General features: G+C 39.6%; 1 protein-coding gene and 1 long non-coding RNA gene across 3 annotated transcripts in view; one reads left to right on the top strand and one right to left on the bottom strand.

Moving 5' to 3' along the window:
- The window catches only part of ROS1 (ROS proto-oncogene 1, receptor tyrosine kinase), a gene marked incomplete at its 5' end in the record, with an annotated part of 68,700 nt that extends 51,589 nt beyond the window's left edge, over nucleotides 1-17,111 (top strand). For both annotated transcript variants that reach the window (XM_079297875.1, XM_079297874.1), the window contains 3 exons: nucleotides 814-948; nucleotides 6,046-6,209; nucleotides 16,181-17,111. In XM_079297875.1, coding sequence (XP_079154001.1) covers nucleotides 814-948; nucleotides 6,046-6,209; nucleotides 16,181-16,326 — 445 coding nt within the window. In that variant the 3' untranslated portion in view covers nucleotides 16,327-17,111. The remainder of the gene's footprint in view (nucleotides 1-813; nucleotides 949-6,045; nucleotides 6,210-16,180) is intronic.
- LOC306798069 lies at nucleotides 8,924-26,715 on the bottom strand. Its single transcript, XR_013773277.1, has 3 exons — nucleotides 25,284-26,715; nucleotides 10,136-10,198; nucleotides 8,924-10,015 (listed from the first exon to the last, which is right to left on the bottom strand). It is a non-coding gene; the product is annotated as an uncharacterized lncRNA (long non-coding RNA).
- Between the last annotated feature and the right edge of the window lie 47 nt (nucleotides 26,716-26,762).

Raw genomic sequence — 26,762 nt, 5'->3', positions numbered from 1 at the left:
GATTGGGCAGTGAATTGACTGCCTTCATGCTGTTACATTTTGTTTTCCATTAGGTTTATTGACATTTTCTTCCCACAGCCAAATACTTTGCCCTTACAGTTTCTCCCTCTTCTAGTGACTTCTTTATTTTGAAGACTAGACTTTGCAGCATTGTCAGGAGAAGGTTGCAGTACTATTTTTTTTTGTAGAAGTTTGCTAAAAGTGTGTATTTGAGTGGCTTTGAGTTTATAGTGAAGAAGCAGAGACCTATTGTCAGAAGACATAGAATAAAACCTCAGACTAAACCAGATCCATGAAACCTGATATTCATGCAAGTTTAAATTTTGGTGGCTAAAGGTGAATACACAGGCTTTATCCAAGTCCCCGGTGCCTTTTATAATTATCTAAGGAAGCAGTTTAGTATTCTGTGCCAAACCTAATGAGGTGCTGATTGCTCCACAAGTGGTGCTCAGAAGTACTTATCTTTGTCCATTTTAAACCACACCTCTAGAGATTTCAAAACACTTGTTTATATGAGGACATGCTCAACCTGAGTGTTGCCCGGGAAGATCTGGGCACTCAGAGTCTTCTGAGCTGTATCTCAGTCAGTCTGGGTAAGCATCTCAGGTCTACACATTTATTTTAGCTATTCCAGAGGATGGCTTAGGGACAAAATCAAATTAAGTCTTCTTACTCCTAACTTTTCTGAGTCTTATTCTTCAGTTAGACACAATCTAACTGTTAATAGGGAGATTTCATGATGACTAGGGTTATTAATTTTTCCCTTGGTTTGTTTTTGTTTTTATTTTTTTTTTGTTTTTGTTTTTTCCCCAGGGCTTTTGGAGTACTAGTGTGGGAAACATTGACTTTGGGTCAACAGCCATATCCAGGTTTCTCCAATACAGAAGTTTTACACCATGTGAGATCAGGAGGAAGGCTGGAATCTCCAAACAATTGTCCTGATGACCTGTAAGTTAATTTTGTTTAAATGTTGTTGATAATATTTATAAAAGGTAAAAGGCTTTTTGCCAGTTGGTCATCATTTTGAAGTTTAGTCATGCCCATGAGGAGCCAAACATCCTCCACTTTTTTTCCTAATAAAACTACTACTAATTAATTAATCCACTAGTCCAGCCTTTGAGTAAGAATTTAAGGCATGGATTTGGTAGTACAGTGAGAATAGGCTGAGAGGGCTGAGAGTACCTGAGGGTATTGCTTAGAAGTTAAGATGGCTCTGAGAAAGATTTTACCCATCTCTGTACATCATGTGTCTGTGACTGTGGATTAAACTCCCTTTCTTAATGGTAGGTGCAGGAATAGGCAAATATTAGAACATATATAAAAGACAAACTCTGCTCTTCATAGAGAGAACTCAAAAAAAGCCAATAAAAAAAAGCAGAAGCAGTACAGGAAAAGCATAGTCTGCATTTCTGGTTAGTCTTTAGCTGGACTGGATAAGTAAATCCTTCAATTTCTGTTTGTCTTGAGCACAAAACTCATGCTTAATTGCAAAATTCTTGCAATTAGCAGTATAAAATAAATGTATAAAGCAGCTCAAACCCATACTGACCAGAGGTTTATAAAAGAGGAAGAAGAACATGAGTTTAACAATCACTCAGTACTGTCTCATTTCTAGTCTCAATTTCTTTATCATCTACTCAGCAATGAACATGACAGCTGGTCCTACAAATAGGAGAGGCTACTGAAAGTGAACAATTCGTACTCCCAGGGCTGAGGAAAAGACTTGAGAATAATCCTGTGATTGGCAAACCACTATCTCCATGATAGATCTTACACCACTTACCATGTTATGAGTTTAAGAGAAGGTGATTATTTATCACTATGTAGATATAGCTGAAGTACCTACCATATTAGCAATCAAAAACACACAAAAAAGCCCAAACCAAGCTTTAGCATTTGGAGGAACTGAAGAACTGAAGATATTAGAATTTTATTTTAATAACAGTGGGAGAACTGGAAGTCACAGAACAAATAAAAACCCAAAGAAATTTTAATTGCAATATTTTCTGCTGAGAAAGGTATCCTCAAAAAATTTCTGACAGCTGTCCTGTGAATAAAAAAGGACAGGAGGCAACTATATCCATGTACTAGTCTGACATTCAAGCTTAAGCAAAGGCTCATAAATTACCTTAAAACGAGTGACTAGATCTTCAGAAAAATCGGGAAAAGTTTGCTTGAAATAATTTGTAAGGTCCCAGATCTTGAATTTGACATAGCAGGTAGGTCTTAAATACTGGTCTGCCTGTTGTAACTTGTAGGATCAGTGCCTAACAGTAGTTTTTGAAAGCCAAAGAGCCCTTTGACTTGGAGCTTAGACTCTTGTACCATCTTTTATCTCAATTGGTGAACACTCAGCACCTGCATGCAGCTTCTGTCAGCATGGTAAACAGCTTTTTGCTGCTTTGCTAGGTCATTAATGGCATGCCGAGATTCTTGACATTCCTGCTTCCCTCCTCGTGGTTTTGAACCTGTATCAGGACATCAGCAGTCAGTAATTGTCTCCTCGGCACTTTGGCTTGCTCATTGTCATTTGACAAAACAAACCATCACTGATAGGAAGAGAGTTCAAAGGCCAGAGTACTTCAGCTGAGAAGTGTTTAGGAATCTGTGACAGGCTTACACTGCAAGTGCGAGTAGGGCTGGCACAGAAACCTTAGGCTGTAAAAGCATGAAGGAAGTGAGTTGTTTGTTTGGTTTGTATTTGCAAGGGGGAAAAATTCTTCCCCTTGCCTCCACAAGTTGTTACTTCAGGAGTAAATCACCTGCTTTCCCCCAGAGAACTGCGGCTGGATAAAGCTTGGTAAAGAATTGAAAAAGGGGCTTGAGGATGTATAAATGGGACACATATATTGAAACATGAATTAGATCTATGAATGTAACTGCATTTGCAGTCAGAGATCCACATGTGGCACAGCCACCTGGGTCTGAGGCTTGCATGCAAGAGAATGCCAAGGTTTAGACTGAGCTGAGCTAATTCAAATAGATCCTCAAAGCCCATGGATTACAGTCTAGAGAATTTGTACAAGCACCAGGACATATGCTGACTTGAAGCTGCAGTGTCACCAAATGCTCAGTCCCGTACAAACTTAAACAACTGACTTGGATAAGAAATTTTAGTTTGGTAACTAAAAGGTTTTTTGCTGTTTGTTTCTGGGAATGATCCCCTGGAGGACTAAAAGAGTGGGAGACAAGAAGGCCTTGCACAGAATGCATCAGATGAAATCAGGGGCCCTTTATCATGACAAATTTTCTCATTTTCTAGGAAAATCCCACATCAATCATATTTCCCATTTCATGTGAGAAAAAAATTGATAATGCCTGTAGTTTTTGCGCACAATAATGCATTTCAGGATTATTTACATTTTGCCTCCAATATCAGATACTGAATATTAGTTCTTTTCCAGGCCCTCAAATTCTAGCATGCCCCACATACGCAGCTCTGTTGGGCATTTGGTTGTCACCCTCAGATAAACACAGGTGTGAAGTGTAGGTGTGTAGGTGTACATCTAGTGTAAAGGTTAGTTCTTAAACCTAACATAAACCTTTAGCTAATGCTGTATTTGGAACTGTCATTTTTCATTTTTCCTGACAGGCTTTCCCCATGAAGTAGGGGAATCCTCTGGGTCTCTTTCTCGTGCTGAAGTGATGACCGGTTTGCTGGCTCATGTTTGGCTCCCCAATAATATAGGAGTATGTTCAATATGTCACTTACACGTATCCTGGCATGTTAAGATGTCTTTCACCCTCTTGACTGGTCTCATACTCATGCATTTCTGAGCTAATGAAAGTCTCTGCCATATGAGTTAAAACTTTGGGTATCACAGCATGCTTCAAAAGCTAAATGTCATGCCATGAATAGCTGTACATGTAAAATTTGCAGATATATTCTGAGAGAGCATGAAAGTTTTGTCATTAGAAATCTAAAGCCTAGCTGAATGAAACACTTCATGAAAAATACCAGTACTGACATTTTAAGCCAATCACCAAATAATTTGATTTAGGAAATAAAAATATGAAATATCATTAAAATGAGAAAATTATAGTAATGAATTACAGTTTTGGCAGTAGTTAATATCCTTATTCCATAGCAAAACTGAATGACTTTATAAAGCAGATTGTGCAATAAAAAGTAGTTATTTAGAAAGACAGAGATTGATCATAGGAAATAAAACAAAAATATTCATAATCTACACTCGTAATGTTCTTGTTTCATAAACACAAATGGGTTAAATTTAGATTGCATATAAGAAAGAATTATTTTATAATAAGGGTGGTGAAACACTGAAAAAGATTGCCCAGAGAAGTTATGGATACTGCATCCCTGGAATAGTTCAAGGCCAGGTTGGCCAGGCTTTGAGTAACCTGATATAGTGGAAGATGTCCCTGCACATGGCTGGGGGTTGGACTAGATGGACCTTGAAGGCCCCTTCCAGCCCAAAAACTTTCCATGAGTCTATGACTTATGTATCATTTCCTGTTTCTTTCTTGTGGCTGGCTGTTTCTTAACAAGGCTCTGCCCATGAGAGCCCAAATGCAAACTTGATGAAGCACAGCTCCTGATCTCATGTTTTTTGTCTGGATATCCTACCAAGCATGACGAAAAAGAAGATTGTTTGGTCTCCAGCATCCAAGGGTGGAATTCAGCACAAGAGACACTTTGCTGGCAGCAGAAGGAAAACCAGTTATTTAACATTATTTTGAGTCCTATTTAGTCCTTTTTCACCTATAGTTCCAGTGTCATCAATAACCAGTACACCTGCAAGTAAGCAGATGAAGTGATTCAGAGTGTTAGGAAGCCACTACCACTTTTTAGATTCTTAAAATAGATTTTCAAATTTCACGGAATAGTTTTGAAAAAAGAACAGAATTACTCTGTTCGACTTGAAAACCACAAGAATATAGGTTGATGAAAAGTGGTTTTGAAACTATTTTTCTACTCACATTCTCACTTGACACTAATATTTTAATGAAAAATATAATTGAAAAATCAGAAGTCAGGCGATTCCTCCCAGTTGTCACTAAGGGCTTTTTAAGATGCCCAGTTGTGGTGAAGGACAGCAGTCATGTTTTTAGGATGGATAAGTGAGGATCTGAGCAAGCCAATTCATTTCACATAGCAGATTAACGCCTGGTATCACGTAAGAGCAGGTCTGGGTACATGTTTGTCAGGGGAGGGTTTGAACTTAAGGCTTAGAGGTAAATGCTCCACATTCCAGGTGCAGCTTCCTGAACCAGCCTTTCACTGCCTGCTCTCTGGTTTTGAGACTCTAAGACCTTTTTCCACTCCCAACACTTAGCACGTCCAGGTGTTGGCTGTGTTTTGGTTTTCAGCCTGTCTCTCCCTGGCTTTTGTAGGATTTGGTTTTGTGAAGCACAACCTTGAGCAAGGAATAAAAACCAATCCTCTCATTTAGACAAACAGGAGGTAATTCTTCCACTAAATGGTATCGATAGTGTTGTACAATGTGGGCTGGAATCCCTGCATCCAGAGGAAATTCATGCCATTTTTGCCTTTGGAAAATTTATTCCTATTTGTTTTGGTCTGGAGGTAGAAGTAGATATTAACTCTCCCTGTGCTGGAGGGTTTGCCTTGAACTTCTCCTGAATGTGAGATAGTTTGAGTTGAAAGAGGATTAAATAAGTTGAAAATTTCAGTCCATTTCTGATTTTACACTTCCTTTTTTTAATTTTTTTTTTTTTTTTTTTTTTTTTTATGTGAGAGAATTTTCTCCTTATCTTCTTTCTTTGAAGGCATTCTTGACATCTTCAGTGACAGTTCATGGCAAGTGTGTCCTTTTTTAAAAAAATCTTATATCTGCTTCCAATCTCAAAAATATCCATCTTAGAAAAATTAAAATGTTTCACAGTAGCTATTCCCGACTTAAATTAGACCTTTAATTTGTTTTTCATTGCCTCAGCAGCTGATGATTATCTTTGTACCACACAGAAATTTTTCAGGCCAAACTTTCTTCTCAGATGTTACTGGTAAGTGTTAAGATGGATGATTATATTTCCATTTTTGTTTGCATTTAAATTTTTTCCCAGGTGGGGTTTAATGACAAGATGCTGGTCCCAAGAACCTCACAACAGACCTACTTTCTCTAATATTCATGACAAACTGCAAGACATAAGACACTCTCCACTGTCCTTCATCCACTGCCTCCAAGACAAGGAGGCATCAACTGGAGTCATCAATGAAGCTTTTGAAGGTGAGTCTGGGCCAGCACCCGCTATTCTTGTGGCCTCTGCCCTGTAAGAAAGGGCTTTTCACTGCTTTTGTCACTGCCTCAAATTCTCTGGCTGTTAAATGGACACAGCTTACCTCTATCATACTGAACTAGTGTGATTCATGATGTGCCTGAGAGGTACAAGGAATTAGATAAAGAACATGGAAGATTACCAAGCAGAAAGGTCCAAATGAGGTTGTAACTGAGCCTGACTCACAGGGACATACAATTTGCATGTAAATTCGTGGTAATTCACAACCCCATTCCACTAAAATAGATGCCTCAGTTCCTTGCTGAGCCAGGAGAGCCTTAGAAGGCTTCCATGTGGAAATCTGTCCCAATTTCAAAGGAAGCTACACCATCTCCATGGGCCAAACGTGGCCATTAGGCTCTTCCTCCAGGAGTACTGACTCAGCAGTCACCTGAAAGTGAAGCATAATTTAGGCACCCTGGTCAGGTATCTTTTATCCAAGCCCAAACCCTGATCGATTCAGGTTTTGCCTATGCTCTGCACACTGCGAATAAATAAACTTAAGTGATGTTGGGAAAGACATGCTTAAGATGCGGGACACAACAAAGCTCAATTATATAAGAACATTATTAAGGTTGTGAAGGCAAGAATTAAGAAAAAAGTAATGCTAAATTTGAAGTTGTCTGTGCAACTGAGATGTAAACCATCTATATATATATAGAAATGAATATCCTGGCTGAGCCAGAACAGCAATCTATTCACATGCTGCAATAATTCCTGACTAACTAAACATTGAGAAAAAGTGAACAATATTAGTAAACAATGTGATCTGAATTCTACAAAAATAAAGTTTTTATCAGTTGAAATATTTCACTTTGTTTCACAGATTATTTTTTTCATTTAATGTGTTTGCATGCTATTGTTTTATAATGAAAAATATTGACTAGTAAAACAACTACTTTCCATTCTAGAGAAACAAAACCTGACTGTTTCTAAAATATCTAAAGGCATCGTTTTGGCAGTGATTTTTGGTTGTTTGTTTCTTTTCCTGTCACAAATTATTACTGAACCAGGAACTCACGCTGATTCACAAACAGTTTTGATATTTCAGTACTTTGTGTTTTCCTAAAAACTTCCTGATCCATCCCAGGAATGATACAGTACTCAGTTACACAGCTACATAGACATTTTTCTTTGGGATGCTACCTATATTCAATTCACTGGCATTGTCCAATTTTCACTTAATTTGATAATTTGCTTATCTTTATAATTTGGTGAAGCTTTATAAATGCTTGTTTATTTCCCTTGTGGTTTCTCTATATGTCAAATCCAGTCTGTTCATGGTATGATTGCATTATAAGACCACAAACTTTATAAAGACATGAAGGGACCAGCAGAGATAATACATTTTCATATGGTGTAATTCTTTTGTTTCTTTAAGGGTATCTTAGCTCTCAATAAGGACATTCAGGAAAGAGATACTTAGTCTGGCACAAATGTATGCCTGGCATTAGCTCAGGAAAGGACTACAGCCAATTAATTAGGCACTGTGCCCAAGCTAATAGGCATCACATTTTGGATGGACTTTATCTCACCTACATGCAGCTGTCTACAGGCTAGGAATCTCATCTAGGATACTCTTCTAGGTAGCTCTGTAGTCAGAAGCAGAAAGTGACAGCTCCTGGTTTTTGGGCATGTGTCATAGCAGGAAAGGGGTCACCTTTTGCCTTACTCCTCACTGATGATGAATGGCATCCAGGTGACTTGCCATATTTGATTTGGTTCACATTGAGTCACAGGGTGGGTGAGCCTGGAAGGGACCACTTGAAGTCACCCAGTCCCAACATCCCTGCTCAAGCAGAGTCCCCCCAAACACTTAGGATAACATGTCCAAAATACATCTCAGCTACAGTATCTCAGATTAGATATTTCATTTTAAGGAGCACAACATCCACTGCACACAGGGCTGTACTGATTCAATTGCCACTCCTGAGTTAGTTTGGTTTCCTATCTTAGACATCTCTTTGTGTTCCCTAACTCCACAGTCAACAGAGACATGAAAACTAACAGAGTTAAGAAGTTCTTGCGGAATTGCATCAATATCTGTCAAAATCTTTAGCAGGGTTGAAATTCCTAGAGAAACCTGTCTTTCTGCTGCTTGGAGCTGGGAAAAGGGGCTGGAATATTGGTTAATGTGTTTGTGGTGGAATAGGCCTGGCACAGATATAACACAAAAGGCTTTTGGTTTCAGTGCAAGGCTCTGCTTAGCATGTGTCCGATAAACCTGGTCTTTCTTCAGCTGTTAATTTGCTCAATCTAAGCAAATAATTACTTTCACTGGGATATCAAATGCATGTTCTTAATGTAAGAAATATTATTTTGCCAAAATATCAGGCTCTGCCAGACAGTACAGATCACAGAGAGAAAGCTATTGTTTTTTTTATTTGCTAGGAACAAAATTTGCATTCTTAGAAATTCCCAGGTTGCAAAGGAAAACATGGATTGAGGCTTCCATGAAAAGTGTCACTTTGAAGGATAAAAATTTGAAAAAAAAAACAGTTTAGTGGAGAAAATATGGTAGTATAATGGATTTTAAGGGTGGTCTTAATAATAGCAGTACTTCATAATGTACGTTTTAGTCAGAGAATGTGTTGAAAGCAGTCACTTCTAAAACCAGACTCTATTAAACTCCATTGTTTTAAATTGTTGATAATAACATTGTTTGTAATAACTTAGTTGGTAAAATTTGGCTCACTGTGGTAAGGAGGGCAATTCAGTGTAGGGAGAGCTTTGGCCATCAGAAATTCTACTTGGCACATTCTCTTCCTGAGCCTTGGACCTTTCTCCACCAGCTGTGATGTTATCTCTTCTGGCTTCCCCTCATCCTCCCTTTCTATAGGTCCTGCCCAGCTGCTGTTGCCACAGACCCATTGCTGGATCTGCATTGGGAGGAGAACACAAAGCAACTGTTTTCATCCTTCCTTTCAGTGTTTTCATGCTTCAGTTCTCAAAAGTCCTTCTTAACTTCTCCTCAGGTTCATTTGGTGATTTTTGTATAGGAAATTCCCTTCAGGAAACAGGGTTGCTTGGATTTTATTAATCTACACATCATCCTTCCATTTAAATCTATTTTAAAATAAACACTTGACCAACTCTTTATATGTCTCTATAATGCTGTACTTATTTTCCTGTATATTTATAATTCACCTGTAGGTTACCTCCCTCTTTCCCTAAGCACAGTCCTAAAAAGCCCATTAAAATGTTATGCTGTTTACTCAACTGAAGCTCTAGAGTCCTCATGTTGTCTTATTGTTACTGGGTTTTCTGATCAAGGACATGCATGTCAATTTTCTGTAGCTCTCCAGCCTTGAATTAGTTTGACAATTTTTCTGCCTGCCATGTAAATCTCATGCAGTGGAATTCAGTAAGATGTGGGCTCCAGAAGTGAGATTGATTTAAGCATGAAAAGGTTGTTCAGGTTCTACTTGAGTTTCCAGACTAAAGTGTGTGCTCCCCATGACACTGTTGAAAACAATTTGGAGCATGAAATATGTCTTGGACTGTAATTTGTAACACATTGTATAATAAGTTAGTGTTTTTTAAAATTTGTATTCATTTCTAGCTGGACTAAGTGAAGTTTGTGTCCATAGTAGTAGTAGAAAGATGACAGCCAAAACAAATAATCCAAAAATTTGTTCCATGATGGATTGTCCTCAACAACATTTTTGAAAAATGCTACACGGTCCTTGGCCTTTGTGTGTAATGAAACTCCAGTCATGAGCCTCTAGCCAAGAAATGCTTGCTCTCACCAGGTGACCTAGATCCAAAAGAAAGAGAGAAATGTCAAGCAAAGAGAAATTGCATGCCTCAAAATAGCTAAGATACTTAACCTTACAGGGAATCATACAACTTCCAGTTTCTGTTGAGCCCTACCTACCCATGGGTGGCCAACTTCTTGCAAGTCCATACATGCTGTTGGTGACTTTTGTAGGTGGGAGAGCTGAAAAACATTAGATTTTATCAATAAGCTTAATGCCAGTGAGCATGACGCAGAAATGGCAAGTGTGGGTAAACCAATACAGTCTGCTAGTGGACAGCATGCTAACAGGATGGCATGGGGATGGCAAAAGTGGCATATGCTGTGTTATTGCAAGAGTTACCCTTCTAAAGCAGGCATCAGGTGTCAATAAACACACCTGAGCAATACCAGCACCTCCTGGCACTGCTGCATTGGAAGGGAGGGGAGCAAACTCAGGACCAGGGTTGAGACTTTATCCCTCTTACCCTGACAGGCTTTCCCAAGGTATTGATTGTGGGCTTAAAGTAGCAGTAACAATATTTATTTGAGTGAGGGCAGCACTGTCCAGCTGGAGGACAGACACCAGTGGGTCGTGAATTCAGTGGGAATTTACTGAGCACAGGCCCTGTTGCTAGAGTTCCCATTCATTGCTGAAATCTTCCCCCAGTTCTTCCCCCAGTTCCAAGAAGCACAACAGGCTTGAAGGACAGCCTGCATTGCTGTAAAAATAACTGGACCATCTATTTTCAGACATCAGTTTTTACATTTGCAGATACAAGACAGCACGATAGCTTTTCGGGTCCCGTGAGTGCCCCTTTGCAGATGGAAACACCTGTTTGATTTGGCAAACGCCTCTCCTGACATCAGACAACTGGGCATTCAGCAGCTGGACAGACTTCTTGCCTTTATGACCTAGAAGGACTATTCTTATCAGGGCTGCTCCTCATAATGCCTTTTGGACCTATATGGAAAAGATGTCTAATTGCTCAGAAAAAGAGGCTCCTCCAGCAAGAGGAGATGTCAGGCAGTTGGAGAAAATCCAGGATAAAAGACTAAAGACTGGAAGGAAATATATTTGGCCTCAAACACGATTTTTAAATTCCTAAACGGAAGACACAAGGGCTCAAATTTAGTATAATTTTTTTTACATTTTTCTTTCCAAAGCCAGTGTATTTATTTCTTCAGTTGTTCAGGTACTTGCTATAACTGTCATTTGTATTTTTTTTTTAATCTCTGTGCAAAATTTTGCACTGAGAGAACTTTATATTAAAGCTAGAATCAGTGACTTCATCATTAATTGCATGTTTGCAATCTGTACTGGCTGAGTACCTGTTTTCTGTTCCCCATGTAAGAGTCATCAGTTTATTTTCCTAAATCAAACTGCCTTTTGCAAACTACTCCACACACCTCTCAATGTAAAGTAATCACTTGGACAAACGGAAGCTTCTCTAAAGCAGATGTGTTGATAAGAGGCAATTTTAGAACATTGTATCTAGTCTCCTTTGTATTTTTCTGAAATTCAGTAATCCGCCTCCCCACTTAGCTTAGTGAGTGGCTGACCCAAAGCCTGCAGAGGTCAGAGAAAAGGCTGCTTCCAAAAGAGACAACACTGCAAGTAAAGGGGAACTTGGTGGTGCAATAATTTCTTATTTGTATTCCAGATAAATGGTGTTTGGTTCCAGAGAGTGCACATGAGCCATAAGATGCTGTAAGTGAAGTTACGCCAATACTGCGCAATAGACTGAAGGAAAAAAATCAGATGAGACTGTAAGAGCTGACATTTGTGTAGATAGATGTGGATGGATAGATACAGGCAACTAAAACATAAAAACTGCATTTACACTGGGTGTCTAGGCTATTTGACAGTCATCTGAGACTTGTAGACATATTCTGGGGATGTTAATGTGTAAGGGCAAGGAAGTGGATTAAGCATCTCCACAAAGTGATTCATTCCTCCTTTCTCTGTTGACTGTAAAGAAAGCCTAGGCAAGGAGCTTAAATTGGACACATAAGACCTGGGTGGTTAAAACTTGGTAAAATGAATCCTGTTTTTTAACCTGGAGAAAGGGAGTGCTTTCCTATTTGTGTAGCCTTACTGCGTTGCATAAAATGTGGAACTGTTTGTTTTTTTTTTTTTTCGTGCCTTTATATTGTAAATTATAATAAACTAGGTAAGAAGCAGGTTTATATCTGTAATTGCTAGGACAGTAACTCTTGCACACAGAGATTTCAATGCACAGTTCTCTTAAAAGATATTAAAATGAAAAGAAAGGCACTGCTTCAAGAAGATTAGTGCAGGGAAAATGTGGGGTGAACAAAATTCTCACTTTTAGCACCTTTAGTGCCTGGCAGAATAGCAAAGCTCAATGAGTCACCCTCAAACCATGCAAGATCATATGTTTCATTAGGCAGGAAACACAGATATATCTCCACTGATACATAATACAGAGTGGAGTATTAAAACGGATATATATTTGTTCTATTTATATTCTTACTGGCTATGTGCAGAAACTGAAGCACAGCCCCTCCAGCTCCAGGTGGCCATCAGGTATCTGAAAAATACTCTACATGGGAGCTGTCTCCTTGAGCTGCCCAATGTGGCTGAGGTAAAGAAGTCAAGGTTCAATAGCCACCTTTTTCACCCTTAACAAAGATATGCCACCAGGTGTTTCTCTTGAATGTGTTTGCTGTAGGGTATATGTTTCATCCATGCCAGTAAGTCAGCCAGTCTCGTTTACTGCCACATACATTGTGTAGCAGTGACAAAGGGCAGAGCATGTAGGAGAAGAAGAGGAGGGTATTACTGAGAAACAGCAAATGTGGCTGGACTTCTAAATACCTTACCATACTGAAGGTGCTAAGCATCATACAGGATTATGTCACCCGGAATTAGTAACGTCTCAGGCTGGCTACTCAGCTGGTGTAAATTGGTGGCACCCCACTGGTTTCTGTGGAACTTTATTAATTTGTGCTAGCTGAGGGTCTGGCCCTGAAATAGCTGTAATATAAGATCAGCATCTCTACATCAGTTTATTCAGTCTCAACCAACCAGCTTTTCTACTGACATTCTTTCTCTACTTAAATGTTGTCACCTTCTTGAATTTATCAAGACATCACAAAAATTTGCACCCTTCCAGGCAGGACTTCAGAACATGTTGTGAGCCCCCAGAGTTTACCAAGCAGGCAAGGAAAGGCACTCTGTGATCCTGAGGCAGGATCCACAGCCCGGCCCAGCGCTGCGGCTGCCCTGCGACAGGAAGCAGCCGACTGAGATGCTGGGATCAGGAAGGGGAAAAGCACCGATTTTATCAGATCAGGGCTGGTCTTCTCAGAGGAGGCTAAGCAAGCAAACTCTATTCCTCATTAGTGTGAGTCAGGGGATCATTGTTTCTTGTGTCAATTACTGTGGGGCTCTCTAGAGTAATCTTCTGCCTATCCCCAGAGAGAGGTGCTGTAATTAATTTACCTGCAGTTTGGCTCAGATGTGCTTTATGCACAAGTTCTAAGCACAAGCTTTAAACTTTAAGCACAGCTCTACTAGGAAAAGTGTCCAGCAAAGTCAAAGCCACATGCATTTAGGACCTGAGATGTGTCTGTGCAAGTACAATGCTGAGCTTTGACCTTGCTGTTTTAGGGACAGCACAGAGCTCAGTGGGATCCTGCTTCTCAGTGGGGTATGGGGTATTCCTCAGCCTGTACAAAGCTCTGGACTGACAGAGCAAGCCTGCCCTCGTGCCCTGAGGTGGGTTGTTTAGAGCAAACATGGGTAACTTTACACTATGCAGCAGCTCACAGTGCAGACAACCCCTGAGAATTTAAGCCTGTGGAGCCGACTCTCCGGCATGACTTCAGATTGCATGAAGGTGCTCCTTGGACGTCTCCTCTTGGGCTGTTTTGTTGACTCAGCCCAGCTTTGCTTGTGAAATCTGAGGGGATCACATCACATGGTTTATCCTGCATTTACTCACGTATAACCCAGCATGACTGTACATCAATCAACTAATTTTAGCGATGTTAAAACTGAAAAGAAAATAATGATATCTCATAAATATACCGACCTGCCGCACTACTCCAGTTTCTCTCTATTTTCCTTCAATTTCTTAACATTTTTTGGGAGGGCCTTCCAAAGATTTTTCGGAATTCTCTGAATTGACTTATTGCTTCCCAGGGTGCTGGCGGTGCTTCTAGTCCTCACATTTCTGGCGGCATATAATGAATTTTTCCTTTAATCACTCATTTTTAGTATTTTCTGTCTCCATCCATTCTTCTGCTCCAACTAAAAGAGCAAAAATAATTTGCTTGTTTGCTGACTTACATAACATTCAAGTATTGTACTTTATAACTTGAGATCTTTGTGCAGCTTTGCCTTGTACAGCAGAATGGTGCTAAGCTTTCATCAGCACTGAACACTGCACTAAGAGATGACTCAACAGTGAAGGAAAGGGCACTTACAGTCAAAAATGTCACAGTGAAAGTGGCAATGTATCTTACACATGTCATGTCATAGGAGAAAGGTCATCAATATTATATTCTTCCTTCATCATTTGGTATGATAAGAAAATTCTGAAAAAATAGTCTTTCTTCCTTATTGCATTCCCATAGCTCAAAAAAGTAAAACCAAGGCAATGTGTTTGATTTTTCAGCTCTTTTTTTCTGTAATGAGAAACACAGTGGCGCATAAGCTAAAAAAGGATTATAAAATTTTATATATTCTGTAGTTCTTCAGACCTGTTGGGGAAAGAATTAGTAATGTATCTATATATCTGGTAAAAATATCTCAGTGACCTCATACTCACATTTGTGTAAACATCACCTCATCAGTTCCAGATACTTATACAGGAAACAAATCTGAATGCTCCTCTAGTGTTCTATACTTAGGCAGGTCAGCCGGCATATGTCTGGTCTGTAAATACCCAGTTTTACTCGGGTCCTTATTTTAAGGTTTCCCTCTTAAGAGTTTGCTGCAAACATCCCCTTGGCATTTGCCCATGTGCATTTTCCAAAGCAACTTGTCCCTGAAGGTTACCATTACATTAAACAATAAAAAACACAAACCCAAAACCCCAATAGCAACAACAAAGAAGAGCTGAATTGGTTGATAAAGGCTTGGTTGAAGCTGAATTACTAAATGTGGCCATAATAGCCCTGAACTGACAAAATGAGTATCAAATGATTTCTCATTGCTGTCAGTAACTGTGGTATGTGACCACAATTTGCTCTGTGTCCCATACCTCATCTTGCTAACAGGTTTCTAAAATCAAAATTCTCTTTCGGACTTTTCCTGATAATATTTCCTATGCTAATAGACTCTAGCATGTGGAATAAATTTCCGACTTTATAGCTTGGGGAGATATGTGATTATAGTGACATAATAAATTGTGTGTTGCCTGGTGGAATAGCACAATGCTTGTGATTCCTTTGAACAGATAACCCTGAATGTCACATGATTAATTTTTCAGTTATGAAATAAAGTAAGGAGGAAGTGTAATAAAAGAAGGTACATGTTGAGAAAATAAATGAAAAAATATTAGTGGTTGTAACTTGAGTGTTTAGTTAACAATTTTTATATTCATAAAAAATTTTATCCCCTGAAATAAATTTCAAGCAACTATGTATATATGAACTGCATCATATTAGGGAAAAATGGTAAATTTTTAAAAATGTGAAAAACACAGTGGATTGCCAAGTTTAAGCCTATAGAAGTGCAGAACACTAGAGAGATGGAAATCTAGACCAGTCCTCTAGAGAAACAGTATATAATGATTTTACAGATTGAAAACTGCCGATGTTACAGGACTCTTTTGCAATATTAGCAGGATTACTACAAAGGTTCAGATTAAAACCACTTTAGCTTTATACTTCTTTACAAGAAAAAGAAGCAAGTCATGTATTCATGATAGTATTGCTGCCTCTGGAGGTATGAACACTGATAAGCAATGTTCCCCAAGTGATTTACCTAAAGTTCTGATCCATAGAGACAATACCAGAAAATAAATTTGAATCATCATTCTTATGAGGTCACTAGACCAACTTTCTCCAACAGCTGTCTGATTTTGTTTGCTTTCTAATACTACATATACTAGATGTATATTACTGGCTGTTGTATTTTCTTCTTTTTTATTATTTTTAAAAATTATTTTTCCCTTCTGTTTTCTTTTCTCTTTTTTTTTTCTTTTAATGCAGATAATGATATCCCATGTGCAGATTCAGACAGCATTCTTTCAGCCACATTAATGGAAACAAGGAATCAAGAGGGTTTAAATTATTTGGTTCTAGTCAAAGAAGACAACCCAGATGAAGAAAGCATCAATTCTGCTGAAATTAGTTAAGTCTGGTTACCACTGTTTAAGAGAGTGGACAAAGAGAAAAAACTCTACAAAGAAGACATAAACCAAGGAAAATATTCTGCATGCCATCATACTTACAGAGGTGTCTGAAAATAAAAAAAAAAAAAAAAACAACCAAAACAACTCCTTAATAAAACTACCAGAAAACATCATAAGGTACTGAATGGTGTGTATCAGGATAAGACAGGGATTTGATTTTCTATATATTATGGTTTGGGTGCTTCACAGGAGATAGTTTAAAGCAAAAAAGCAGGTGTCAGACAGTAAGGGATTTTACTGAGTTATTGATTAATTTTATGCAATCACATATGCCTCAGCACAAGGCAGCCCTTCCAAAAAGGGAGTACTGGTATGCTGCTTCAAAAAACAGACCAGCTCGTTCATTAATGAAACCAAACAATTGAAGTCTGGCTTCACTGCGCACAAACAGGATTTTGCAAACTGAAAAAGACAACATAAATACCAAACTTCAAATCAGAAAGCAATTGAAGAGGGGGGACCAGGTTGTCCACTTCTGCAGGTGGTCTGTTTCACTACTTAATTTAAACAAATGTTTGCAATTGTCTTGCATGTTAAGTTGCACAGCAATTGATCTGTGAGTCTGGACAGTCCTGTTTTCTTACATTTATTCCCCTTTCCTTTTTGAATGTTCATCACCCTTGTTTATTTATTATCAGACTGGGTGAAGGGAGGTACTCTTCCTTTGTGTGTTTGGAGATCAACTCAAAGTATATAATAAAAATTTATACAAACAATTATTGAATAAAAGACAGCAATAAATTTTTTCTAACCTTTCATCATGAGCAGTAGTTTGCAAATTATACAGAGCTATTCACTGACATCTTCCAGGAAGCTAGAAACATGCTACAATTTTATGCAAATATTTGATAATGGGGCACACTGGAGAGTAGTAAAGGTTCTATCTTATGTCACAATGTATACATTTGTAAGAAGCAACTCCACTGCAATCAAGCTTCAGAAATTTCTTAAGTGGATATTCAACACAGACGAAAAAAGTTTGGAATCTGAACATTTTACTAAAATGAAATAGAAATTGAGATATTTTGAATTAGGATTCTTCGAAGTCCCTGAAAAAGCCCTTTTAAGCATTATATATATTTTTTTCTTCATCTGCAAGTCAGTGTAAAAGATAGATTTGCTAATAAATACAATTGCAGCACTTCACTGTGCTCACCAGACCGTGAGCAATGGACAAACAGTGAACAACAGTGTTCCATATGATAGCTTCTTCTTTAGCAGGAGAAACCTTCAATCCTCCCAAAATTTTGTAAAAACTCACAGGCCTGGTGATCACCTGTGATGTAATATCCCAAGCCAATTCAGTTTTGTGTAAGTCTGCAGTAGAAAAGAATCATGGAAGAGCCTAACCAACACATGTAAACTGGGTTAGTGAGCATTAATGACAGAGAGCAGTCAGGAGTAATGCCCTTCAGGTCTTGAAGCAGTCACAAATACACAAAGCAGCACAGAAGGAAAAAGGGGAAGGTAATTCTTGTTGTGTTCACATTTCCTAAATGTTGCAAGACAAGCCTAGTTTCAATGAAAAATTTAGCGCAGCATGATGAGAAAAGTGTTCAGTTTAATACATTGCCAATAAATGATACCTTAGGATTTTGACCAGTGATCTATGCCTTTTTGCACCTGATAGTATGAAAAATGTATAGGACAGGATAAAAAATTAACTTATTGATCCAAATTTGAGGATCCTGATCTATAACTCGTTGAATTCAGTGGAAGACACAATACCTACCCTTCCCAGTAATTGCAGTTACCTGAGTCACACTCAGTGGTACAGTGTGAGCTCTGAGCCCTACTTATACTGACCATAGCTCCATTGTCCCTACCTCATTTTCCTGCCTTTGAGAAGTAAGTATGCTAATGCAGCTAGTCCACTGAGTTATGGTAAAGCTGAATTTGATGCAGGCAAACTTAGCCTCACTTATATCCACCCATGATTCGACTTAAAGAGAGTTTCTTAATCTCATATTTCTGTATCACCCTTCTCCTTACACATCTTCATGATTTCACCTTCTCTGTCTTATTGAAGTGTTGCTTCCTCTCTTTGTTCAAACTCTTCATGATGATTCACATTTTTCTCAGCAACACTTACTCACTATCAGGAGCCTCCTCTTGCCTTCCAGCAGACAGGCCTGATGGCAGTTTTCATGCTACTTTTCAACAGAGTAGGGAAGACACATATAAGAGGTGATGAGAATGAAAGGACTCTTAAGCACATTCTCTCTTGGGCAGGAAAATGGGTACTACCTGGCCTGTGTTTTCCTCTGTTTTTACTTCCTCCTGTTACAGATCAAGGGAAAGAGTCAAGGAACCCTTGAATTCAAATGTCTTGACTTCCATGGCTACCAATTTTAAATAAGTATAGATGTATTTAACAGTGATAATGTTATTTAAAGGAAATAGATGTTTATCAGAAAAATTATATGTGAGATAAGCGTAATATAAGGCATGTGGACCCAATTTTCAGCTGCTGTAAATGAGGTTAGATACGTTAAGATAAGCTGATGTCCAGCAGTATAAAAACTATCTCCAAGGGTTTAGCTTAAATTTGTCCTAAGACTGGTAGACCCATGCCCAGCCAGTTTCTGGAAAAAAAAAAAAAAAAGGACTCATCTCTTTAAGTCTCCTCTTCTCCATTTTATTGCTGAGCATGACATTACATGGCATGGAATATCTCTGGTTAATTTAAGTCATCTGCCCGGTTGTGTCCCTTCCAAATGTCATGTGCACCCTCAGTCTATTCACTGAGGAGGGGCCACAGAGTAAGAAGCAGAGAAGGCTTTGATTCTGTGCAGGCACATTTCTGCAATATCTAAAATATTACAGTACTGTTTTGGTTGCTAATCTAATCTAATCTAATCTAATCTAATCTAATCTAATCTAATCTAATCCAAAATGAGCTGCTGTGAATAAATTCCAACCCAGTACAGTCTCTAAACTGCTGGGCAGAAGAGACGTGCTCCCAGGCACTGATCATGAGATGCCCCAGGTGGGTCTCTGGGCCATAGCAAGTTCCTGTCTCAGGCTCTCCAGGGTTCCTTGATGCCAGCAGAAATGCTGAGCAACAATGGTGAGCACTCTGCACACACAATCCATGAGTGCTGGGCTCCCAAATAGCTATGGCTGAGCTCTGAGCTGTGTTTGGATAGGTATGGATATATCGTGGGTCTGTAAATGGTTTGTCTAGTCCTTCAACTACATATTTGACATTCATATGAATGGATAAAAAATATTCTACTTCTGCCTATGATTAGAATTTCCTACAACCCAACACAAATGCTGTGGTGATTAATTAATGCTTGTAAATAGTTTTATAAATGTGAAGGGCCATGGCAGATGTTACTGATTTACTAAAGCAGCATTTTCAGCGGCATCATATCTAAGTCTTCCATCTTCAGGTCTACACCAAGTGGTAGCATCCAGCCATCAGAGCATTTCTGTTTTTCAGGGTTGCTTGCAAGAGCTTTTGAGCTGGCACATGCTGATGATCAGAGCTATCCAAAACCTGTGTACCTCATGCTTTCTATTTGGGACCTAAGATCAGGGTACTGTGAAAGAAAAAACAATGTTTTATGACAAGAATATTGAGTTCTTATTAGATCAAAGGTAAAAGTATGAAAATGTGCATGTAGCTGAGAGATATGCCAAGCTCTAGCAGGATCATTCTCTAATCCCCATGTGCTAGAGAGCAAGTGCCCAGTGACATAAGCTATGGGAATGTGGCTGTCAAAAGCTCTGAAGGGAGAATTTATACAGCTTGAAAAGATAATTTCTTGACATATAAAAGGCAAATTTGTTTTGGTTTTATTGCATTGGACAGAAAAACTTGGGGTGTCAAGACAATTTCTTTGCCTTTTTGATATTTAACATTCAGGTCTCATCTTCTCTGGGAGGCTTTACTGTTATTCATTTAATGACCTCATCACAAGATTTGGGAAACTTAGAAAAATGACCACCAGAAAAGCAAAAGATTGTATAGCTACACTGCTAACACAATTTTTTTCTTTTAGTCTTTGTTACCTGCAGAAACTCATAAGTGGTGAGGACAAGAAAGGAAAGCACTAAGTTTACGTCAGCCCAACTTACCTGAGAACCTCAAGCCAGGATCCAGCACTGAGACAGCTTTCCTGGTACCCTAGAAAACAGGCCCTAGTAACACCCTCAATTTCCCTCAAAATTTGCTTCTCTCAGCACTTGTATAGAAGGGCACAAAGATCCTGACAGCAGAGTCACTGCACCCTTGCTTTACAATATGGTTTTTAGCAAAGAAAGTTTTACCATCTATTTGAAGGAACTAATGTCTCTGAGTTATTTCCTCTTTATTTTTAAATTCTCTTTGATATCTGTGGCATGCTGTCTGTGATGATTTGAGTCCTCAGGTGTGGCTTTACTGAGCACAATCAGGTGAAATTAATACTCAGTAATTTGGATTTAGGACCGTGCATTTTAATGGTAACTGTGAAGGCAAGCTTTGTTCTAGATTCAAATTTACCTCTTTTTACACAAAGCTGATATTAATTCAGTTAGACCTGAAAAAGGATGTTGCAGAAAAGAATGACTGCAAAATAGCCCTGGCAGTTCTGTTAATGGTCAAAAAATTTTAACTTACTTTCATTTAATTAATTCTTGAAAATTTTTGTTGCACAAACACTTCTAGTTGCAGACGCTTGCATACCAGCTGGATTTTTCAAACTCGGCTCTATTTATAATGACACTTAGCAACTCTAATTGATAATATGTTTTAACTCTAAAAATTAGCCAGAAACCCAGGGTATCAAAAGCCAAGTGAAGATGCCAAAATATTGTGGTTATTGCTACTGACATAAATGATACTGCTGTATAAATAATTTTTTATGATGTGTTAACTTCTTTGTGTGACATCTTCCACTTGGAGGATGTTTATTGCTGCCTTCTATCTTTTACTGTAAGAACAGAGTTGTAAAATAACTATTCCCTGTTCGGACATTAATTCCTGTTTTGTATTTCTGTTGACATAGCTGGATTTTCTTTCTGGAATAGAATAGAATCATTTAGGTTGGAAAAGTCTTCTAAGATCATTGAGTTCAACCATCAACCCAGCACTTCGAAGTGCACCAGTACACCATGTCCCTAAGCACCACATCTACACATCTTTTAAATACTTCAGGGATGACGACTCTACCACTTCCCTTGCAGCCTGTTCCAATGCTTGACAGCCTTTTTTGGGGAGAAATGTCCCATAAAACCCAACTTAAACTTCCCTAGTGCAACTTGAGGCTGTTTCCTCTCATTCTGTTACTGGTTACTTAGGAGAAGAAACGACCCCCACCTTCTTACAACCTCCTTTCAGGTAGTCAGAAAGTGATAAGGTTACTCTTGAGCCTCCTTTTCTCCAGGCTAAACAACCTGTTTCCTGAGCTGTTCCACATAAGGTTTGTGCTCAAGACCCTTCACCAGCTCTGATGTCCTTCACAGATTTGCAGAATCAAAGTTGGAAATGGCTCCAAGATCATGGAGTCCAACTTTTGACCAATCACCCCTTTGTCAACTAAACCATAGCACTAAGTACCATGTCTGGTAATTTCTTTAAAACTTCCAGTGATTCTGCCACCTCAGCAATTCATACCAGTGCTTGACAACACTTTCCATAAAGAAATTCTTCCTAATATCCAACCTGAACCTCCTCTGGCACAGCTTGAAGAAAAGCTATGAGCAGCCAGACTCTTCAGGAGAATGCTGTGGGAAGTGGTGTCAAAAGCTTTACTAAAGGTCCAGACAGACAATCCAGAGCCTTTTCCTCATCCACTGAGTGGGACATCTTGCCATAGAAGGAGATCAGCTTAGTCAAACAAGACCTGCCTTTTGTAAGCCCATGCTGCCTGAGCCTGATCCCCTGATTGTCCTGCATGTGCTGTGTGATGGCCCTCAAGGTGATCTGATCCATTCAGATCTTTCTTCAGGGAATGCTTTCTGGAATGCCTACCTATTTCTAAATAGAAATAAATTTCTGGGGAAAAGTGTTACTAAAAATCTCTTTAGAATTCTTTTATTAACTTTTACATTATGAGTAAAATATTTAATCTTGATGGAAGCAATATAAGAAAAAGTGTTGACAAAGTGACTATAGCTGCAAATGCCCTATAGCTACCATGTTTGCACAGTTGTACTTTGGCTCAGATCACAAAGTCCTAAGTGGAATATATGTTTCTGGGGGCATGAGAAGCAATAAAAGATATATGAGTTATAGGATGCCTTTTAAAAAATAAGTCTGTGTGCAAGGAAGTTGGACTGTGAAGAAAGTCTTATGACTGTTACTCTAAGGACTATGCAAATATAAAAATTGCAAATTCTTACCTGATCTATACTTTTTTAAAAAAATGGCAGAAATGTCAAGGTAAGTGGCAAAGGAAAACAATAACATGCTGTTGGAAATACACTCCCAGAGTGTAAGCAAAGTCAAATAAAAGTGCTGTCTGTCTTAAATACAGGATTTGCATTTTCTTAGCAGAATAAACTCTCTGCCTTGACTCTCTGTGCACTCACTGAAGTGGAGGTCATGGCTAGTGACAACTGGGAGCTGTTCCTGGAGGCTTTCTTGCCTTTTTAGGTTATGAGGGTCTCTGTGTGTTTAGGATAATATGATTGACGGCTCCACTCCGGCCCCAATTAGCACCCTATAATTTATTAGCTTCTGCTTTCAGATTATGCGCTAACTTCACAAATATTTCAACCACGGAAACAGCAGCTATCAAGTGTCTCTTTCCTGATCCAGCTCACTTGGACTGCAGTTAAATACAAGGAGGGAGCTGTGTAGGTCTGTCAAGAGAGAATAATCATTTGTGTCTGTGTGCGACTGGGACAGTCACAGTTCTTTAGGACCCAGCTTCTGGAAAAAAGGAGTTGTTCCACTGAATCAGAATCAGGGTCAGGGCTTGGCTCCTGCCACAGAGGTTCGATGCAGGATTGAGGCCAATGCATTGGCTTTTCCTGAAAAGGCCCATGTTTGCCCAACTCTGTTTATCATGTAAATACTGGCTCCATGCAAACAACATCAGCAAGAGAGTTTGTGTCCCTCCTAACACTGCTTCTTTGCTTCTTGCTGCTGTGGTGTGGGGCCAGAGCACTAAGTACAGGAGGGAAGAGCCTGGGTGAGGCAGGAGAAAAGAGAGGGAATGAGATGCAGGATCTAAGATGAGGACAGAAGTCAAGAAAAGGAGAAGTTGGGGTGGGTATGATGAGGGAGGAGGGGCAGATGTAGCCAGGCCACAGAGGCCAGAAGGAAATGTGCCATGCCACAGGGAGGTGGAGTACCCTCACTAATACCCAATGTGGTATTATCTCCTAATGGGACAGCACTCCTGCCAGGTGTTTATCCTGCCTTTATCATGAATGAATAAGCAACTGGCACACAGAAAAAAATGTTCCTGTCCTTGTCCAGCCTGTGCTTTTGGGGGCTGCAGCTGAGAATGGCAAGTGGAAGTGCCCATGCATGAAACTGGGGCCCAGGAGAGTGCAGACGTGCATCCTACAGCCCAATACTCCTGCACCCCTGCACCCTTGCTCACTCCTACACTCCTTCACCCTGCACCCAGCATCTCTGCATCCTGCACTCTTACTCTCCTACTGTCTTGCACCCTGCACACCTGCTCTTCTGCACGTCTACATTTGTGCTCTCTGCAGCCCTGCACTCCTGAATGGGCTCATCCAGCACCTTCCCTACCTCTTGTGGGATCGGGTGCAGAGAGGGCAGGGGCAGGAGGATGAGGACATGGCACCCCAAGGCCTCTCTGTACAATTTGCACTTACAGCTTTGATGCACATTATTCCCCAGTTACACCTGGCTAAGGTAGTAGAAGGTGCACTGCAAAACTCTTCCTTTACAGTTAGAAATGGACATGGAGAACCCAGGCTGAGTTGCTTGTCACTACATTCAGATTAGATAATAGTGTTACCATGCTGAAAACTAAAGTAACAGTATGGTTCCCTAGACTGTAGTCCCAAAGCTTGGGAACTGACTGAAGGAAAACCATTGTTTCTGTTCTTTTTCTTTTTCTCCTTTTCCTTTTTTTTTTCTTTTTTGCTTAAGATCTCCCACTTGCATTTCCCTGTGCAAAATTGCCTAGCATACAAAATCAATGTCTCACTCCTGAAAATAACCATAGGACTCTCTCCTTTCCCTGCTGCAACTGCTCCTCTGGGTGGCAGGCCCGGGAAGACAGCCAGGACACTACAATCCTCCCCAGGAGCTGGCTCATCCTTCTGTAATCAAAAGGGCACGTTAATTACAACACTTGCCCAGAAAAATATGCACAGCAACTGTCAGTTAGAGAACGCTGCTGCATCCAAAGCCACCAGCAGCATTCTCCTCCCTTCCAAGAAGGGCCCAGCATTTAAGCCCTAGCTAGAGCTTGTCCTATGAACCTAAATATGACTTCAAAGGGAAGGCGAGAAGGGTCGGCAGCTCCTGACCCAAGGAGGAGACAGGGCAGATACATTTCCCCAGAGGCGGCAGCACACAGTCTAGGGGACTCAAAAGGGACAATTCAACCTCTCTTTCACCCTCTGTCCCCTCCCTTCCTCCTCGGCTGGGGGCTTCTATGGCAAACACACTGGAAAAAGAGATAAGAAGTAAGCAACATTGCCCTAAAGCTCTCCAACATGACTGCAAGTGTAGGGGCACATAAATACATTTAAGAGTTTTATATTTTATTCTTGTGACTGCAGCCATACTGAAAATTAAAAAAAAAAAGAAAATAAATTAAAAAATTAAAATAAAGTGGAGACTGCATCCACAAATACCATGCCCTATCCATTCCCACCTCCATTCTTCCCTTGACAGATTGCTTTTAACCTCAGAGATCATTAAAACAGTACTCCTTCATGCTTAATTTTCACCCATTTTGAGAAAGGGAAATAAATACCTGTGGTGAATACATCCAGAGCTCATTTTGGAAACTCCTTGTGGAGAGGATACTCTTGCTGTTGGTCAGCAGCAGATACCCTTGCTATGTTCAGCACTGCTGTGCTCTGCAGCAGATGCTGTCCCTCTGCCTCCTTCTCTGGACTCTGCTCAAATGGGTTTAAAGCTGTTTGTGTCAGTCTGTCTGTCCCAGTTTGGTTAGTCTGTTTGTCAGGTGAGCAGCTAGAGAGTACAGTGTGGTGCATGACATTCAGAAAGGGACAGCAGGAGGATCTGCTCTTCAGGCTGCAGAGATGGGGACTCACATCCCTTTCAGTGCATGACAAGCATGTGACAGGTAATATTTACGTAACATCTAAGAAGGGTTTCTTCTGTAATTCCAAATTTTCTGCAAGCATTCATGACTAACAGAGTAATAACCTATGATGTAAAGAGGAATAAAACAGACTTGAGAAATGGCACAGAGGTCATGTGCACTGTTGCAGCATTAGGAGCTGTGGCCCCAGTCCTGCAAAGACTAATGCCCAAGCCTTAAAGGTTGGAGCTGTGAGTGATCCTTCAGGAGTCAGAATAAGACAGAGTGAGCAAAACTTCAAGGATTAGCCAAAACAGGGCATGTGTGCTTTCAGAGTGCAGTCCATCCAGAGTAGGAGCATTGTAAAAAAAAGGTTTTTGTACTTTTAACACCTTGAGCCACTGTCTTGGGTTTTGTGTTTTAGATCCTTTCATGATAAAACAGTAAAAAATGTACTCACAGAGCAAATGCCCAAACCAATATTCATGGATTCATTGCATAAATCCTTGTGCTTGAATACACTCACAGTCAAAATGAATTGTAAATGCCACTGTAGTAAATGCCTCATTAATGCTTACATGAATATTTCCAAATGTATTCGGGCTGCGTCACTCAGCCCCCCCTTGTTAAGAATTGCAGAGAAGAGGGGAGGAAAAAAAGAAAGAAAAAATAATTCATTGTGGTGAGGCATGACCAATCATAGATTCAGATTTTTTTTTTTTTTTAAATATAAAAACAGCCTGAAAAAACCCTCAGGAAAATGCTCACAAAATGACCCTGCTAACCTTAAGCTTCTGATGTTAAACATTGTTTTTAGTTACTTTTCTCCTGCAAAAAGCTGGTGCCTAAAACACCTCAGAATGTTTTTGGTTTAACAAATAATGTAAATCCTGGAGTCACTCCCTTGCCCTTTGCAGCTTGTCTGGGCTCTGGCTATTTGGAAGGTGAGAGAAAAATGCCCATTGGTTTGTCTGGCTGAAGGAATCACGGCAAGTCCCCTCTGCCATTTCCTTTGCTCTGGAGGGGGTGCTCCTGGTCAGCTTCTCACAGTATGTACTCACACTGTTTGTCAAACTCTTTCTGTTAGAATTCTTATTCTTTCCCAGAAATTGAGTTATCACCAAACCTAGGAGAAGCAAGTTTGGGTTATTCATAATTCCATTTCTGACACATGGTGAGCATTAT

This window comes from Erithacus rubecula (genome assembly GCF_903797595.1).
Source record: "Erithacus rubecula genome assembly, chromosome: 2".
NCBI classification, from domain to species: Eukaryota; Metazoa; Chordata; class Aves; order Passeriformes; family Muscicapidae; genus Erithacus; species Erithacus rubecula.
The sequence above is the reverse complement of the archived record's forward strand: the minus strand, read 5'-3'. Positions and strand labels throughout refer to the sequence as shown.